Below are 20,318 nucleotides of genomic sequence, written 5' to 3'. Positions count from 1 at the left end.
CGCAAGATAAAAAGATAAAATATGGGGGCTTCCCTGGTGGCACAGTGGTTGGGAGTCTGCCTGCTAATGCAGGGGACACGGGTTCGCGCCCTGGTCTGGGAAGATCCCACGTGCCGCGGAGCGGCTAGACCCGTGAGCCACAACTGCTGAGCCTGCGCGTCTGGAGCCTGTGCTCCGCAACAGGAGAGGCCGCGATGGTGAGGGGCCCGCGCACCGCGATGAAGAGTGGCCCCCGCTTGCTGCAACTAGAGAAAGCCCTAGCACAGAAACGAAGACACAACATAGCAATCAAGCAATCAATCAATCAATCAATAAAAACTTTAAAAAAAAAAAAAAAGATAAAATATGACATAAAAAACATAAAATGTGGCAGGGAGTAAAAATGTTGAGCTTTGTCAACAAACTTAAGTTGTTATCAACTTACAATAGACTTATATATAAGTTGTTATTTGTAAGCTTCATGGCTTACAAATAGCAAAAACCTATAGTAAATATACAAACAATAAAAAGAAAGTAATATAAGTATATTACTAAAGAAAGTCATCAAACCACAAAGGAAGAGAGCAAGAGAAGAAGAAACAAACAGCCAGTAAACACTTAATAAAATGGCAATAATTACTTTTAAATTTTATTTGAGTTCTCTCATTTCTCTACCTATCAGTAATTACTTTAAATGTAAATTGACTGAGTTCTCCAATCAAAGACATAGAGTGGCTACATGGATTAAAAAAACAAGACCCATCTATATTCTACCTACAAGAGACTTTTGATGTAAGGACACACAGAGACTGAGAATGAAGTGATGGAAAAAGATTTCCATGCCAATGGAAACCAAAAGAAAGCTGGAGTAGCTACAATTATATCAGACAAAATAGGTGTAAAAAAAAAAGATTGTAATAAGAGACAAGAATGGGTGTTACATAATGATATAAGGGTCAATTTAACAAGAAGATATAACATTTGTAAGTATTTATGTACCCAACATAGGATAACCTAAATATATAAAGCAAATATTAACTGACCTAAAGGGAGAAATAGACAGCAATATAATAATAGTAGGGAATTTTAATATCCCACTTACATCAATGGATAGATCATCCGGACAGAAAATCAATAAGGAAACATCGGCCTTAAATGACACATTGGAATGATGGACTTAACAGATATATACAGAATACTCCATGTAAAAGCAACAGAATACACATTCTTCTGAAGTTCACATGGAACATTTTCCAGGAGAGATCATGTTAGGCCACAAAACAGTCTTAATAAATTTAAGAGGATTGATGACATATGAAGCATCTTTATTGACCACAGTGGTATGAAACTGGAAATTATTTACATGAAGAAATCTGGATAATTCACAAATATGTGGAGTTTAAACAGTATGCTACTGAACAACAAATGGGCCAAAGAAAAATCAAAGGAGAAATTTTAAAAAATACCTTGAGACAAAAGAAAGTGGAAATAGCATATACCAAAAATTTGTGGGATGCAGCAAAAGCAGTTCTACGAGGGAAGTTCTTAGCGATAAATGGCCTACGTCAAGAAACAAGAAAAGTCACTAATAACCTAATTTTATACCTCAAGGAACTAGAAAAAGAACAAATGAAACACAGGATTAGTAGAAGGGAGGACATGACAAATGTAGGGCAGAAATAAATGAAAACAGATTCCAAAAGGACAATAGAGAAGATCAGTGAAGCTGAGAGCTGGTTCTTTGAAAAGATAAAATTGACAAACCTTTAGCTAGACTCACCAAGAGAAAAAGAGAAATCATAAAATAAAAAATGAAAGAGATGTTACAACTGATCCCACAGAAATATAGACTACTAGGAAGAATTATATGTCAACAAATTAGGCAACCTGGGGAGGGAAAAATTGGGAGTTTGGGATTAACATATATACACAACAATATATAAAATAGATAACCAACAAGAACCTACTATATAGCACAGGGAACTATACTCAGTATTTTGTAATAACCTATAAGGGAAAAGAATCTGAAAAAGAATACATATATATTATATGTTATATATATTAAATATATATATATATATATATATATATATATATATATATATATATATATGAATCACTTTGCTGTACACCTGAAAGTAACACAACATTGTCAATCAACTATACTTCAGTTTTAAAAAATTAGGCAACCCAGAAGAAATGGATAAATTTCTAGAAACACCTAACCTACCAAGACTGAATTATGGTGAAATAGATAATCTGAATAGACCAATTACTGGTAAGGGGATTTAATCAGTAGTCAAAAATATGCTAACAAACAAAAGTCCAAGACCACACTTATACAATTCACTGGTGAACTGTACCAAACATTTAAAGAATAATTAATACCAATCCTCAAACTCCTTTTTGAAAGAATAGATGAAGGGGGAACACTTCCAAATTCATTTTACAAGGCCAGCATACCCTGATACCAAACCCCAGACAAGGATACCACAAAAAAAAAAAAAAAAAGAAAGAAAAGAAAATTACTGGCCAGTATCCCTGATGAACATAGATGTAAAGATCTTTAAAAAGATAATAGCAAACCAAATTCAACATTAAAACATTAAAAGAAAAGAAAACATTGAAAGAATCATACACCATGCTGAAGTGGGGTTTATTGCAAGGATGAAAAAATGGTTCAACATCAGCAAATCAATTAATGTGATATCCCACATTAACAAAATGAAGGATAAAAATCATGATCATCTAAATAGATGCAGAAAAAGCGTTTGAAAAAATTCAGCATCCATGTATAATAAAAACTCTCAACAAAGTGGATATAGAGGGAACATACTTCAACATAATAAAGACCATATATGACATGCCCACAGCTAACATACTCAACGGTGAAAAGCTGAAAGCATTTCCTCTAAGATCAGGAACATGTCAAGGATGCCCACTTTCGCCACTTTTATTCAACATAGAATTGGAAGTTCTCACCACAGTAATTGGGTAAGAAAACCAAATGACATGCATTCAAATTGGAAAGGAAGAAGTAAAACTGTCACTATTTGCAGATGACATGATATTATATATAGAACACCCTAACTACTCCATGAAAAACTGTTAGAACTAATAAACAAATTCAGTAAATTTTCAGGATACAAAACTAATGTGTGGAAATCTGTTGTGTTTATATACACCAATAAGAAACTGTCAGAAATAGAAATAAACAATGCGATTTATAATGCATCAAAAAGGATATAATACCAAGGAATAAATTTAACCAAGGAGGTAAAAGAACTATATATTGAAAATTACAAGATACTGATGAAAGAAATTGAAGAAGACCCAAATAAATGGAAAGATATTCCATGCTCATGGATTGGGAGAATCAGGATTGTTAAAATTTCTGTACTACCCTAAGTAATCTACATATTCATTGCAATCCCCATCAAAATTCCCATGCTATTTTTCAAAGAAATAGGAAGATAATCCTATAAATTTGTATGGAAACACAGACATCAAATAGCCAGAACAATCTTGAGAAAGAAAACAAAGCTGGAGGCTTCAGACTCTCTGATTTCAAACTATATTACAAAGCTTTATTAATTAAGATAGTATTATATTGGCATGAAAAGAGACATATAGATCAGTGGAACAGAATAGAGAACACAGAAATAAACCTAAACATATATGGTCAATTAATTTATGATAAAGGAACCAAGAATATACCGTGGGGAAAGGACAGACTTTTCAATAAATGGTATTAGGAAAACTGGACAGCAACATGCAGAAGAATAAATGGATCACTGTTTTACACCATACACAAAATTTAACTCAAAATTAATTAAAGACTTGAATGTAAGACCTGAAATCATAAATCTTCCTAGTAGAAAACAAATACACTAACTTGAAACATATATGCACCTCTGTGTTCATTGAAGCATTATTTGCAGTAGCAGAAATACGGAAACAATCTAAGTATCTATTGATGGATGAATGGATAAGTAAATTGTTATATGTATATATAATGGTATATTATTCAGCCTTAAAAAGAAGAAAATCCTGCCATTTGTGGCAGTATGGATGAACCTTGAGGATGTTGTTAGTAAAATAAGCCAGACAGAGAAAGACAAATACTGCAACATCTCACTACTGGAATCTACAATAGTCAAACTCATAGACACAGAAAGTACGGTGGTGTTTGCCAGGGGCTGCAGACAAAGAGAAATGGGGAAATGTTGGTCAAAGCATATAAAGTTTGAGCTATGCAAGATGAATAAGTTCCGGAGATTTTATAAACATCAGTGTAACTGTAGTTAGCAATATTGTATTGTAAACTTTAAATTTTCTAAGAGGGTTGATTTTATGTGTTCTCACTACACACACACACACACACACACACACACACACGAAAAAAGAAAATAGTAACTATGTGAGAGTGGATATGTTAATTAGCTTGATTGTGGCAGTTATTTCACATTGTATATGTATATCAAAACATCAAGTCTTATAGCTTAAGTATATATATATATATATATATATATATTTCAACTATGACTCAGTAAAGGTGGAAAAATATTTTAAAAGTTCAGAGTAAACAATTTGTGAAAGTTTTTAAGTTTTTAAATGCTGCTATTCTTTTTTTCTAGCCAGAATCAGCTGTTTCCGATTTAATTCCTCTTTATGTAGAAATGCATGTTGTGGTGGACAAAGTTTTGGTATGTATTTTGCTTCTTCTTTGCTTTTGAATATTTGATATGAATGTATGATTATCCCTAACTAGAAAGGAACTTAAAGATTCCAGTCTTCTTACTTCCATGTCGCTCCCAGAGAACAGTGGAGACATCTTCTATTTGAAGAATCAAATATTCAAAATTACATTAGTTCTATCAGAAATGTTTTATTTGAAATCTTTACATAACCTGCATAACAAAATGATTTTTTTTTTTTTTTTTTTTTTTGCTGGTACTTCACATCTTTAGGGCCCCTCTCAATCCACAAAAATTTTTAATGGTGATTTTTTTAAGTGAAATTCTTTAAGCTTTAATTCTTGTTTTAGGGTACTTGAAGAGCAGCATGTAGTCTAGAGAATCTTTTGCCCTATAAGATATTTATTGGCACAGCAACGATGATAGTATAACTATTTATGAGAACTGCTTACATTAAAATGTCAAGATTTTTTTTTTAGTGGTTTTTAATGGTGCAACTGTTTGAGTCTGTTGACTCAAGTCTGATTGAGTCTAGTCAAAAGGCACCTCTAGATTCCTTATTCCCATAAACAATTTGAGGATCTCTGAACTTCAGACCCTTGAGGTGATAACTCAGTTTGTACTCAATAGGGTGTGGTTTTATTTCTCCTGTATTTCAAAGATTTCAGAAAACAGGGATAAAATATACTTTCCAGGTTTTATTTTGAAGATAAGTATTTGATTGTCACATCTATGGAATACTACAGAGAATGTGAATTTCCATTTCTATTCATAGGATTGTAGAGCTTGTCAGGAAGCCAGAGTTGAGGGTCAGAGACAGGAGAGATTTGGAGAAGGATATTAAAATACTTGACTTATTAGAGTATTAGGGAAAAGGGCAAAGGGAACATTTAAGAGAAAGTTGAGATATTTCTAGTAAAGATGACTAAATTTCCAGGGAATATTTTGGTTTATGAAAATTATTTTGTTTCAGGATTATGTTACAAATTTTGAGAGTTGTTTTAAAAGCTTCTTGTCTAAATTGCCAGGTTTGTCAGCCATATAATGCTCATTAAACATCTCTTTTTTATGTTCTTACAAATATTTATGTTTATGTATTCTTTAATAAAACAAACATTGAGCCAGTATGACATCTGTGTTACTAGATATTGGGCATATAAAGAAGAATAGTGATGTCTTCAATCACTTCACAAATTTTAAATCCACAGTTGTAGCCTAGTGAATTCAGTGCCAGGTTGAGGGAAGTTTATGGTACTATAAAAACACAGTGCATTAATGGAGAAAGGCATGGAGACACACAGCTGTAACCTGAGGTTTTGTAAGAGCATGTAAGTAGGTGTTTTAAAATGTAGGTTTTATTATTATTCAGGTATGCTGATGCCAACAGATCAGGAGATGATTACTATTGGAAGGTTAGTTTGTTATTCGCAGTTCCCAGGAGGAAAGGGCATACCACATCATGCCACATGGAGAAGCACCAGAGTAGGTCAGGAGACAGAGGGAGCAATAGGAAAACATGGCAGGAGCCTTTATTGTGATTTCTGTGGGAAGGAATAGCGAAACAAGGTAAACAGGTTTAGCATTGGCTAACTTGAAAAATTGCAGTGGGTTCTGGAGAATAGAGGTTGTTTCACATTTTTTGCTACCTTGCCCTTGGATGATTAGGGCAGGGGAATTGGAGTGTGAGAACCTGGTAAAGGAGATGGTTGGAGGCTGTGTTCTGGTTTGGTTGGTTTGGGCAATGGGTGGAGGATGGGGCCAGGGAAGACTCAGTGCGAAACCTTTCTTTGCAAGAGTGCATAAATATGAGAGATTGTTCTTTTAAGGTAATTGCAAGAAGTTTAGTATGATTCATACACAGGGTTGAAGAAGGGAAAGGGAAAGAGATGAATTGAAGAATTGACATGATATTTGGATTTTATCCTAAAGGTAATAGAGAGTCAATGAAAGATTTTAAGCAGGGTAATGATGTGTTCATATTTACATTTAGAATCATTTCTGCAATAGCGTAGGGACAGGAATGGTGGTGTAAAAATTGGAGTAAGATAAAGCGTTTAAGAGACTATTCCAGTAATCAAGGTGAAGTTTTACAAATTAATAGTGTTAGGAATAGACAGGAAAGGACAATTTTAAAAGTTACTAATGAGGGTGAATTAGAAGAACTTGTAAATTGATTTGATTTATTAATTCATTTAATACATATATTAAGCATCACCTAGATGCCAGTTACTGTTCTATTTATTGAGGATGGAGCAGTGAACAAAACAGAAAAAGTTTTGCTGTCACAGAACATATAGTATAATAAATGTGGGAGGTCATAAGTGATAAGAGCATTCACTAAAGAAGTGGAAATCTAAGTGGGAGCATATTTTTGAGGGAGGATAATGAGCGTAGTTTTGGATATGTTGAACTTGAGGGTCCTGTGTAATATCCAAGGGATAATGTACTTTAGAGAGTTTTTTTATAGACAAGGAATTTAACATTGACACATTCTTCAGAGCTTATTCAGATTTCAGCAGTTATATACACACTCATTTGTGTGTGTATGTGTGTGTGGTTTTATGTGGTAGTATCACATATGTAGCCGTTCATAACTACCACCACCATGACCAATACACTGAACAGTACCATCACAAGACTCTCTGTGTTATCCCTTTGGAGTCACCACATCTCTACCCACTTCCTTACTTCTTGACCTCTGGTAATCACTCATCTATTCTCCATCTGTGATTTCAGGAATATTGCATAAATGTTAACATATAGTATGTATCCTTTTGAGATCTGTTTATACTTAGCATAATTTTCATGAGGTTTACCCAGGCTGTTCCATATATCAACAGTTCAGTTACTTTTTATTACTGAATCGTATTCCGTGTTATAAATGTACCACAGTTTGTTTAACCTGTTAACCACTGAAGGACATAGGAGTTGTTTCCACTCATGTATGGGTTTTTGTGAGCATCAGTTTTTACTTCTTTAGGATAAATGCCCAGGAGTGCAATTTCTAGGTCCATTATTTGTTTTGAAAGAAGTTGCCAAACTATCTTTCAGAGTGGCTATACAATTTTACATAGTAGCATGTGTGAGTGATCCAATTTATATTCCTATTTTAATTGTTACTGTCTTATTTTGAAGTGTTCTAACCCCAAAGCAGCCTCAACCTGAGAGAGTAGATCTCAAACATATTACATAACAAATGATATTTAAATTTTAAATTAATTCTGTTTTTCAGTATGATAACCTGGGCTCTGATAGCATGGTGGTAACAAATAAAGTCATCGAAATTATTGGCCTTGTAAATTCAGTAAGTATTTTCCTTTTCATACTAGTTAGGAAAATTCGTACTAGTTTTGAAATTATAATTTGCATTAACTTGACATGGCAATTTCTTTTTTTAAAAAATATATTTATTTTATTTATTTATTTTTGGCTGCGTTGGGTCTTTTTTGCTGTGCGTGGGCTTTCTCTAGTTGTGGTGAGCGGGGGCTACTCTTCGTTGCGGTGCACGGGCTCTAGGCGCACAGGCTTCAGTAGTTGTGGCACATGGACTGAGTTGCTCCGCGGCTGACGTGGCATTTCTGAATAAAGTTATCCATATACATTGAGGGTGGATTTGTTAAAACATTCAATTAATTTCTTGGTTATTATAAAATAACATAAAAATTAATTTTTTCATGTATTTATCTCTTCTGTTTTTAGATGTTTACCCCATTTAAAATTGCTATTGTGCTGTCATCTTTGGAATTGTGGTCAGATAAAAATAAGATCTCTACTGTTGGTGAGGCAGATGAATTATTGCATAGATTTTTAGAATGGAAAAAGTCTTATCTTACCCTAAGGCCTCATGATATTGCATATCTATTCATGTAAGTATAATGTTTCAGTCTTCTTAGAAATCAAAGATTTGTGATATTGATGTAGCTTAAATTAGGGAATTGTTGTTCATTTCTGACTATTCATACTTTGATTATCATGCACTCATTCAGACCTCATGCTCTCTTTCTGGTTGTCAGACAGTAGAAGAAGATTGCTAAAATTTATTTCTGTGCTTATCAACACTTACTATTGAGGAGATTGATATTTCAGGAGGTTAAACCAACTAAGGACTCTTGATTGGTGTGTCTAGGTTTTGAACCCACAGTTTGTAACTCCAGAGCCCATAATCTTAATCACTACATAAAGAGATGGGATTTATCTTGTGAAGTTTATATCTTTGTTATGAGTTTTGATCAAAGCCTTGGTAAAGTAGGTTAAAATATTTTATCCTACTGAATTTTCTGCATTATTTTTAAATGTTAGTTTTCTAACAATCAATTATAACTGTATACTTATAATTTTATTCATATAAAATTTACCAGCAATTATGATCAGCATGTCTTTCAATAAATCTGCATATACATATATTTAAGTTGGCATGATAATATCAATATTTCCTTTTGCGTGTGTAAGATTAATCTTTTCCCCACATCTCTGCCAATAATGTGCTGTGTTTCTTTTCATTTTTTGCCAGTCTGATGAATATAAATTGATGTTAACGTTTTTTAATTTGCTTTCTCCAAAGACTAGTAGATTTGAGCGTCTTTTCATATGTTTGTTGATCATTTGGATCTGTCCTTCTGGAATTGCCTTTTCATGTTATTTGACAACTTTGTTGTAATTTGTAAGCGCTTATTGAATGTTTAGATATTAATCCTTTGTTTATGTATATAAAAAATACGTTTTTCCATGTCTATAATTTTACTATAGATATTAAATTTTTTTTTGCTCCATAAAATCTTTTATGTTTATAGGGCCAAATTTGTTAATCTTTTCTTTTTTTACTTCTGGATTTCCTGTTTTTTTCATTTGTTTGTTTTTGTTTTTTGGATTTCCTGTTTGATGAAGATCTCTCCTAGCCCTAATTTTAGTCTGCAGATTTTTTTTAAAGAATAAATATAATTACTTTTTATAAATAAATTTGTGATACATCTTAGTCTAATTTTTACATAACACAAAAGAGAAGTAAAATTTAATTTTCTTCCAGTTAGCCAGTTTTGCCATGAATTTACCACTTTTGGCAAACATTTGTTAAGTCCCACAAACAACCTCTTGAAATGTTTAAAGAGGTAAATCTATATATCAATTTGTTATTTGTAGACTTTTTGATGCTAGTCATTCTGACAGGTGTGAAGTGATATCTCATGGTGGTTTTGATTTGCACTTCCTTGATGATTAGTGATATTGAGCATCTTTTCATGTATCTCTTGGCTATCTATATGTCTTCTTTGGAAAACTATCTTTTCAGGTCTTCTGCCCATTTTTATTTTTATTTAAAAAAATTTTTAATTTCTTTTTTAAAAATTAATTTATTTATATTTTATTTTTGGCTGTGTTGGGTCTTCGTTGCTGCACGTGAGCTTTCTGTAGTTGCGGTGAGTGGGGGCTACTCTTTGTTGTGGTGCACGGGCTTCTCATTGCGGTGACTTCTCTTGTTGCGGAGCATGGACTCTAGGCGCGCAGGCTTCAGTAGTTGTGGCATGCAGGCTCAGTAGTTGTGGTGCACCGGCTTAGTTGCTCCGCGGCATGTAGGATCTTCCTGGACCAGGCTCAAAACCGTGTCCTCTGCATTGGCAGGTGGATTCTTAACCACTGTGCCACCAGGGAAGTCCCTCTTCTACCCATTTTTAAATCAGGATATTTGATTTTTTAGTGTTGAGTTGTATGAGTTCTTTGTATATTTTGGAAATTAATCCCTTATCAGATATATCATTTGCAAATATCTTCTCCCACTCAATAGGTTGCCTTTTCATTTTGTTGATATTTTCCTTCATTGTGCAAAGCATTTTTGTTTGATGTGGTCCCATTTGTTTATTTTTGCTTTTGCTTTCCTTGCCTGAGAAGACAGATATAAGAAATACTGCCAAGACTGATATCAAGAGCATATTTCCTATGTTTTCTTCTAGGATTTTTTAAGGTTTCAGGACTTACATTTAATTCCTTAATCCATTTTGAGGTTTTTTTGAATATGGTGTGAGAAAGCGGTCCAGTTTCAGTCTTTTGCATGTGGCTGTCCAGTTGTCCCACCACCACTTATTGAAGAGGCTGTCAGTTCCCCATCGTATGTTCATACCTCCTTTGTCATAGATTATCAACCATATAAACTTGTATTTATTTCTGGGTTCTCTATTCTGTTTCATGGATATACGTGTCTGGTTTTTTTTTTGCCAGTACCATACTATTTTGATTAATATAGCTTTGTAGTATAGTTTGAAATCAGAGAATGAGTTGTCTCCAGCTTTGTTCTTTTTCTCAAGATTGCTTAAGCTATTGGGGTCTTTTGAAGATCCATCCAAATTACAGTATTCTTTGTTCAAATTTTGTGAAAAGTGCCATTGGTATTTTGATAAAGCATTGCACTGAATCTGTAGATTGTATGAGATTTTAACATAATAATTCTTCCAGTACATGAACATATATGTCTTTCCATCTGTTTACATTCTCTTCAATTTCTTTCATCAGTGTTTTATTAGTTTTCTGAGTACAGGTCTTTTACATGTTGCTTAGATTTATTCCTGTGTCTTTTAATTTTTTGATGTGATTGTAAATGAGATCGTTTTCTTAACGTCTCTTTCTGATAGACTTTATTAGTGTATAGAAACACAACTGATTTCTTTACATTAATTTTGTATCCTGCAACTTTACTAAATTCATTGATGAGTTCTAATAGTTTTTTTGTGGCATCTTTAGGATTTTCTATATATACTATCATGTCATCTGCAAACAGTGACAGTTTTACTTCATCTTTTCCAATTTGGATTCCTTTTATTTCTTTTTCTAGTTTGATTGCTGTGGCTAGGACTACCAATACTGTGTTGAATAAAAGTGGTGAGAGTGGGCATCCTTGACATGTTCCCAGTCTTAGAGGTAATGCTGCCAGCTTTTCACTCTTGGGTATGATGTTATTTGTGGGTTTGTCATATATGGCCTTTATTATGTTCAGGTATGTTCTTTTTTACCCACTTTGTTGAGAGTTTTTGATCATAAAATGATGTTAAATTTTGTCAAAAACTTTTTCTCCATTGATTCAAATAACTGTATTACTTTACTCTTCAATTTGTTAATGTTTATCACATTGATTGATTCATGGATATTGAACTATCCTTGTCTCCTGAGATAATCCCACTTCATCATGGTGTATGATTCTTTTAATGTATTGTTGGATTTGGTTTGCTAATATTTTGTTCAGGATTTTTGTATCTGCATTCATCAGTGATATTGGCCTATAATTTACTTTTTTTGTGATATCTTTGTCTGGTTTTGGTATCAGGGTGATGATGACCTCATCATAGGATGAGTTCATAGAACTCATCATGGAATGAGTTTGGAAGTGTTCCTTCCTCTGCAGTTTTTTGGAATAGTTCTAGAAGGATAGCTGTTCACTCGTCTCTAAATGTTTGGTAGGATTCACCTGTGAAACCTTCTGGTCCTGGACTTTTGTTTGTTGGGAGTTTTTAAATTACTGTTTCAATTTCAGCACTTTTAATCGGTCTTTTTATTTTTTCCTGGTTCAGTCTTGGGAGATTGTACATTTCTAGGAGTTTGTCCATTTCTACTAGGTTATCTATTTTATTGGCATATAGTTGTTCATAGTAGTCTCTTATCCTTTGTATTTCTGTGGTGTCTATTGTAACATCTCCCTATTCATGTCTGATTTTATTGATTGGGGCCCTTTTTTTCTTGATGAGTCTGGCTAAAGGTTTATCAATTATCTTTTTAAAGAACAAGTTCTTAGTTTCATTGATCTTTCCTATTTTTTTCTTCATCTCTATTTCATTGATTTCCTCTCTGTTCTTTTTTTTTTTTTTTTTTAAACATCTTTATTGAAGTATAATTGCTTTACAATGGTGTGTTACTTTCTGCTTTATAACAAAGTGAATCAGTTATACATATACATATGTTCCCATATCTCTTCCCTCTTGCATCTCCCTCCCTCCCACCTTCCCTATCCCACCCCTCTAGGTGGTCACAAAGCACCGAGCTGATCTCCCTGTGCTATGCGGCTGCTTCCCACTAGCTATCTATTTTACATTTGGTAGTGTATATATGTCCATGACACTCTCTCACCCTGTCACATCTCACCCCTCCCCATATCCTCAAGTCCATTCTCTAGTAGGTCTGTGTCTTTATTCCCGTCTTGCCACTAGGTTCTTCATGACCTTTTTTTTTTTTTCCTTAGATTCCATATATATGTGTTAGCATACTGTATTTCTTTTTCTCTTTCTGACTTACTTCACTCTGTATGACAGACTCTAACTCCATCCACCTCATTACAAATACCTCCATTTCATTTCTTTTTATGGCTGAGTAATATTCCATTGTACATATGTGCCACATCTTCTTTATCCATTCATCCGATGATGGACACCTAGGTTGCTTCCATGTCCTGGCTATTGTAAACAGAGCTGCAATGAACATTTTGGTACATGACTCTTTTTGAACTATGGTTTTCTCAGGGTATATGCCCAGTAGTGGGATTGCTGGGTCGTATGGTAGTTCTATTTTTAGTTTTTTAAGGAACCTCCATACTGTTCTCCATAGTGGCTGTATCAATTTACATTCCCACCAACAGTGCAAGAGTGTTCCCTTTCCTCCACACCCTCTCCAGCATTTATTGTTTCTAGATTTTTTGATGATGGCCAATCTGACCGGTGTGAGATGATATCTCATTGTAGTTTTGATTTGCATTTCTCTAATGATTAATGATGTTGAGCATTCTTTCATGTGTCTGTTGGCAATCTGTATATCTTCTTTGGAGATATGTCTATTTAGGTCTTCTGCCCATTTTTGGATTGGGTTGTTCGTTTTTTTGTTATTGAGCTGCATGAGCTGCTTGTAAATCTTGGAGATTAATCCTTTGTCAGTTGCTTCATTTGCAAATATTTTCTCCCATTCTGACGGTTGTCTTTTGGTCTTGTTTATGGTTTCCTTTGCTGTGCAAAAGCTTTTAAGTTTCATTAGGTCCCATTTGTTTATTTGTGTTTTTATTTCCATTTCTCTAGGAGCTGTGTCAAAAAGAATCTTGCTGTGATTGATGTCATAGAGTGTTCTGCCTATGTTTTCCTCTAAGAGTTTGATAGTGTCTGGCCTTACACTTAGGTCTTTAATCCATTTTGAGTTTATTTTTGTGTATGGTGTCAGGGAGTGTTCTAATTTCATACTTTTACATGTATCTGTCCAATTTTCCCAGCACCACTTATTGAAGAGGCTGTCTTTCAATTTCATTTATTGTGTTTTTCATCGTTGCTTGGTTCCTCTTTAGTTCTTCTACGTCCTTGTTAAATGTTTCTTGCATTTTGTCTATTCTATTTCCAAGATTTTGGATCATCCTTACTATCATTATTCTGAATTCTTTTTCAGGTAGACTACCTATTTCCTCTTCATTTGTTAGGTCTGGTGTGTTTTGACTCTGCTCCTTCATCTGCTGTGTGTTTTTCTGTCTTCTCATTTTGCTTATCTTACTGTGTTTGGGGTCTCCTTTTCACAGGCTGCAGGTTCGTAGTTCCCGTTGTTTTTGGTATCTGTCCCCAGTGGCTAAGGTTGGTTCAGTGGGTTGTGTAGGTTTCCTGGTGGAGGGAACTAGTGCCTGTGTTCTGGTGGATGAGGCTGGATCTTGTCTTTCTGGTGGGCACGTCCACGTCTGGTGGTGTGTTTTGGGGTGTCTGTGGCCTTATTATGATTTTAGGCAGCCTCTCTGTTAATGGATGGGGCTGTGTTCCTGTCTTGCTAGTTGTTTGGCATAGGGTGTCCAGCACTGTAGCTTGCTGGTCGTTGAGTGAAGCTGGGTCTTGATGTTGAGATGGAGATCTCTGAGAGATTTTCGCCGTTTGGTATTACGTGGAGCTGGGAGGTCTCTTGTGGACCAGTGTCCTGAAGTTGGCTCTCCCACCTCAGAGGCACAGCCCTGATGCCTGGCTGGAGCACCAAGAGCCTTTCATCTGCACGGCTCAGAATAAAAGGGAGAAAAAATAGAAAGAAAGAAAGAAAGAGGGTAAAATAAAATAAAATAAAGCTATTATAATAAAAAATAAGAAAAAAAATTATTAAGAATAAATTTATTAAAAAAAAATTTTTTAATTTTTAAAATAGATTTATTAATTTTTTATAATAAAAAATAAGAAAAAATTATTAAGAAAAAATTTATTAAGAAAAAAAATTTTTTAATTTTTTAAAGTAAAAAATATGAAAAAACTTACTAAAAATTTTTTTTTTAATTTTTTAAAAATAGAAAATAAGGAAAAAATTATTAAGAAAACATTTATTAGGGAAAAAAGAAAAAAAAATTTTTAAGTAAAAAAAAAAAAAAAAAAGGATGGGCCTAACCCTAGGACTAACGGTGAGAGCAAAGCTATACAGACAAAATCTCACCCAGAAGCATACACATATACACTCACAAAAAAAGGAAAAGGGGAAAAATTAATATATCCTGCTCCCAAAGTCCACCTCCTAAATTTGGGATGATTCGTTGTCTATTCAGGTATTCAACAGATGCAGGCACATCGAGTTGTTTGTGGAGCTTTAATCCACTGCTTCTGAGGCTGCTGGGAGAGATTTCCCTTTCTCTTCTTTGTTCGTATAGCTCCCGGGGTTCAGCTTTGGATTTGGACCCGCCTCTGCATGTAGGTCGCCTGAGGGCGTCTGTTCCCCGCCCAGACAGAACGGGGTTAAAGGAGCAGCTGATTCGGGGGCTCTGGCTCAGTCAGGCTGGGGGGAGGGAGCGGTACAGAGGAGGCGGGGCGACCCTGCGGCGGCAGAAGCCGGCGTGACGTTGCAGCAGCCTGAGGCGCGCCATGCGCTCTCCTGGGGAAGTTGTCCCCGGATCACGGGGGCCTGGCCGTGGCGGGCTGTACTGGCTCCTGGGAGGGGCGGTGTGGAGAGTGACCTGTGCTCGCACACAGGCTTTTTGGTGGCGGCAGCAGCAGCCTTAGCGTCTCATGCCCGCCTCTGGGGTCCGCGCTGATAGCCGCTTCTCGCGCCCGCCTCTGGGGTCCGCGCTGATAGCCACGGCTCGCGCCTGTCTCTGGAGTTCGTTTAAGCAGCGCTCTGAATCCCCTCTCCTTGCGCGCCGCGAAACAACGAGGCAAGAAAAAGTCTCTTGCCTCTTCGGCAGCTGCAGACTTTTTCTCGGGCTCCCTCCCAGCTAGCTGTGGTGCGCTAGCCCCTTCAGGCTGTGTTCACGCCGCCAACCCCAGTCCTCTCCCTGCGATCTGACCGAAGCCCGAGCCTCAGCTCCCAGCCCCCGCCCGCCCTGGCGGGTGAGCAGACAAGCCTCTCGGGCTGGTGAGTGCTGCTCGGCGCCGAGCCTCTGTGCAGGAATCTCTCCGTTTTTCCCTCTGAGCCCCTGTTGCTGTGGGATCCGCGCTGATAGCCGCGGCTCGCGCCCGTCTCTGGAGCTCGTTTAGGCGGCGCTCTGAATCCCCTCTCCTTGCGCGCTGCGAAACAAAGAGGCAAGAAAAAGTCTCTTGCCTCTTCAGCAGCTGCAGTCTTTTTCCCGGACTCCCTCCCGGCTAGCACTGAAGCCTGAGCCTCAGCTCCCAGCCCCCGCGTGCCCCAGCGGCTGAGCAGACAAGCCTCTCGGGCTGGTGAGTGCTGCTTGGCGCCGATCCTCTGTGCGGGAATCTCTCCGCTTTGCCCTCCGCACCCCTGTGGCTGCGCTCTCCTCCGTGGCTCTGACGCTTCCCCCCTCTGCCACCCGCAGTCTCTGCCCACGAAGGGGCTTCCTAGTGTGTGGAAACCTTTCCTCCTTCACAGCTCCCTCCCAGTGGTGCAGGTCCCGTCCCTATTCTTTTGTCTCTGTTATTTCTTTTTTCTTTTGCCCTACCCAAGTACGTGGGGATTTTCTTGCCTTTTGGGAGGTCTGACGTCTTCTGCCACCGTTCAGTGGGTGTTCTGTAGGAGCAGTTCCACATGTAGATGTATTTCTACTGTATCTGTGGGAAGGAAGGTGATCTCCGCGTCTTACTCTTCCGCCATCTTGCCCTGACTCTCCCTCTGTTCTTTATTATTACCTTCCTTCTACTAACTTTCTCATTCCTTTGGTGTAAGGTTAGGTTGTTTATTTGAGATTTTTCTTGTTTCCTGAGATAGGCCTGTATAACTATAAACTTCCCTCTTAGAACTGCTTTCGCTGTGACCCCAAAATTTTGAAATGTTGTGTTTTTATTTTCATTTGTTTCAAAGTATTTTGTGATTTCCTCTGTAATTTCTTCAACAACCCGTTGCTTGTTTAGTAGCATGTTGTTTAGACTCCACGTGTTTCTGTTTTCTGCAGCTGTTTTCTTTTGGTTAATTTCTAGTCTCATACTGTTGTGGCTGGAGGAGTTGCTTGCTATGACTTCATTCTTAAATTTACTGAAACTTGTTTTGTGCCTACCAGGTGATGTGTCCTGGAGAATGTTCCATGTGCTCTTTAAAAGAATGTGTATTCTACTGTTTATGGATGGAATATATATATATGTGTGTGTATATATATATATATATATATAGATTATATATATTTAAGTTGAGCATCTGTTAAGCTACAACACATTCTTACAGTTCTACATTTTATTATTCCTACATTTTTTTTTGATGTCATATTTTACATCATTTCTGTTTTGTGTATGCCTTAACTACTTGTTGTGGATACAGATAACTTTAATACTTTTATCTTGTAACCTTCCTACTTAGCTTTATATGTTGTTGATCCTTATTCTTTACTATCTGTTTCTCTTTACTAGTGAGATTTTTCCTTTCATAATTTTACTTATTTCTAGTTGTGCCCTTATTTGCTTGCAGAAGTGTCCTTTAGCATTTCTTTTTTCTTTTTTAGTGGTGCTGAACTCTTGTAGCTTTTGCTCATCTGTAAAACTCTTTATCTCTCCTTCAAATCTGAATGATATCCTTGCCAGGTAGAGTATTCTTGGTTTTAGGTTTTTCCCTTTCATTACTTTGAATATATCACGTCACTGCCTTCTGGCCTTCAGAGTTTTCACTGAAAAGTCAGATGATAGTCTTATGGGAGTTTCCTTGTACTTGATTATTTGCTTTTCTCTTTTTGTTATAAAGGTCTTCTTTATCTTTTAATTTTGACATTTTAATTACAACATTTCTTGGTGTGGACATTTTGGAGTTCATCTTGTTGGGTTCTCTCTGTGATTCCTGGACCTGGATGTCTGTTTTCTTCCTTAGGTTAGGGAATTTTTTAATCTATTATTTTTTCATATAATTTCACTGCCTCTTTCTTTTTTTCTTCTTTTTCTTGGACGCCAATAATATGACCGTGAATGTCACTTCATGTTGCCCCAGAGCTCCTTAATCTAGTATCATTAAAGTTTTTTCTTTTTTCTTTTTAACTTGGGTGATTTCCACTACTCTGCCTTCCAGAATGCTGATCCATTCTCTCTATCGTCTAATCTGCTGTTGATTCCTTCTGGTGTATTTGTTATTTCAGTTATTGTATTTTTCAGCTCTGATTGTTTTTTTTTTAAACATCTTTATTGGAGTATAATTGCTTTACAGTATTGTGTTAGTTTCTGCTGTATAACAAAGTGAATCGGCTATATGCATACATATATCCCCATGTCCCCTCTCTCTTGTGTCTCCCTCCCACCCTCCCTATCCCACTCCTCTAGGTGGTCGCAAAGCACTGAGCTAATCTCTCTGTGCGATGCAGCTGCTTCCCACTAGCTATCTATTTTACATTTGGTAGTGTATATATGTCAATGCTACTCTCTTACTTCGTCCCAGCTTACCGTTTCCCCTCCTCGTGTCCTCAAGTCCATTCTCTACGTCTGTGTCTTTATACCTGTCCAGCCCATAGGTTCATCAGAAACATTTTTTTTTCTTTTAGATTCCATATATATGTGTTAGCATATGGTATTTGTTTTTCTCTTTCTGATTTACTTCACTCTGTATGACAGACTCTAAGTCCATCCACCTCACTACAAATGACTCAATTTCATTTCTTTTTATGGCTGAGTAATATTCCATTGTATATATGTGCCACATCTTCTTTATCCATTCATCTGTCGATGGACACTTAGGTTGCTTCCATGTCCTGACTATTGTAAATAGTGCTGCAATTAACATTGTGGTGCCTGACTCTTTTTGAATTATGGTTTTCTCAGGGTATATGCCCAGTAGTGGGATTGCTGGGTCATATGGTAGTTCTATTTTTAGTTTTTTAAGGACCCTCCATACTGTTCTCCATAGTGGCTGTACCAATTTACATTCCCACCAAGAGTGCAAGAGGGTTCCCTTTTCTCCACACTCTCTCCAGCATTTATTGTTTGTAGATTTTTTGATGATGGCCATTCTGACCTGTGTGAGGTGATACCTCATTGTAGTTTTGATTTGCATTTCTCTAATGATTAGAGAAGTCTAATGATTAGTGATGTTGAGCATCTTTTCATGTGTTTGTTGGCAATCTGTATATCTTCTTTGGAGAAATGTCTATTTAGGTCTTCTGCCCATTTTTGGATTGGGGTGTTTGTTTTTTTGATATTGAGCTGCATGAGCTGCTTGTATATTTTGGAGATTAATCCTTTGTCAGTTGCTTCGTTTGCAAATATTTTCTCCCATTCTGAGGGTTGTCTTTTCGTCTTGTTTATGGTTTCCTTTGCTGTGCAAAAGCTTTTAAGTTTCATTAGGTCCCATTTGTTTATTTTTGTTCTTATTTCCATTTCTCTAGGAGGTGGGTCAAAAAGGATCTTGCTGTGATTTATGTCATAGAGTGTTCTTCCTGTGTTTTCCTCTAAGAGTTTTATAGTGTCTGGCCTTAGATTTAGGTCTTTAGTCCATTTTGAGTTTATTTTTGTGTATGGTGTTAGGAAGTGTTCTAATTTCATTCTTTTACATGTAGCTGTACAGTTTTCCCAACACCACTTATTGAAGAGGCTGTCTTTTCTCCATTGCATACTCTTGCCTCCTTTATCAAAGATAAGGTGACCATATGTGCATGGGTTTATCTCTGGGTGTTCTATCCTGTTCCATTGATCTATATTTCTGTTTTTGTGCCAGTACCATACTGTGTTGATTACTGTAGCTTTGTAGTATAGTCTGAAGTCAGGGAGCCTGATTCCTCTAGCTCCGTTTTTCTTTCTCAAGATAGTTTTGGCTATTCGGGGTCTTTTGTGTTTCCATACAAATTATGCAATTTTTTGTTCTAGTTCTGTGAAAAATGCCATTGGTAGTTTGACAGGGATTTCACTGAATCTGTAGATTGCTTTGGGTAGTGTAGTCATTTTCACAATGTTGATTCTTCCAATCCAAGACATGGTATGTCTCTCCATCTGTTTGTATCATCTTTAATTTCTTTCATCAGTGTCTTATAGTTTTCTGCATACAGGTCTTTTGTCTCCTTAGGTAAGTTTATTCCTAAGTATTTTATTCTTTTTGTTGCAGTGGTAAATGAGAGTGTTTCCTTAATTTTTCTTTCAGATTTTTGATCATTAGTGTATAGAAATGCAAGAGATTTCTATGCATTAATTTTGTATCCTGCTACTCTACCAAATTCATTGATTAGTTCTAGTAGTTTTCTGGTAGCATCTTTAGGATTCTCTATGTATAGTATCATGTCATCTGCAAACAGTGACAGTCTTACTTCTTTTCCGATTTGGATTCCTT

The 20,318-nt window shown here is 36.2% G+C and overlaps 1 protein-coding gene across 1 annotated transcript in view; it reads left to right on the top strand.

Annotated features, from left to right (window-relative positions):
- ADAM32 (ADAM metallopeptidase domain 32) overlaps window positions 1–20,318 on the top strand; it is a 170,423-nt gene that overhangs the window by 32,477 nt on the left and 117,628 nt on the right. Inside the window, exons 7-9 of the mRNA XM_061177368.1 lie at window positions 4,617–4,685; window positions 7,909–7,980; window positions 8,376–8,542. Coding sequence (XP_061033351.1) covers window positions 4,617–4,685; window positions 7,909–7,980; window positions 8,376–8,542 — 308 coding nt within the window. The remainder of the gene's footprint in view (window positions 1–4,616; window positions 4,686–7,908; window positions 7,981–8,375; window positions 8,543–20,318) is intronic.

The sequence above is a fragment of the Eubalaena glacialis genome, chromosome 20 (genome assembly GCF_028564815.1).
Source record: "Eubalaena glacialis isolate mEubGla1 chromosome 20, mEubGla1.1.hap2.+ XY, whole genome shotgun sequence".
Lineage (NCBI taxonomy): Eukaryota > Metazoa > Chordata > Mammalia > Artiodactyla > Balaenidae > Eubalaena > Eubalaena glacialis.
This window is presented reverse-complemented; position numbering and strand designations above follow the sequence as displayed.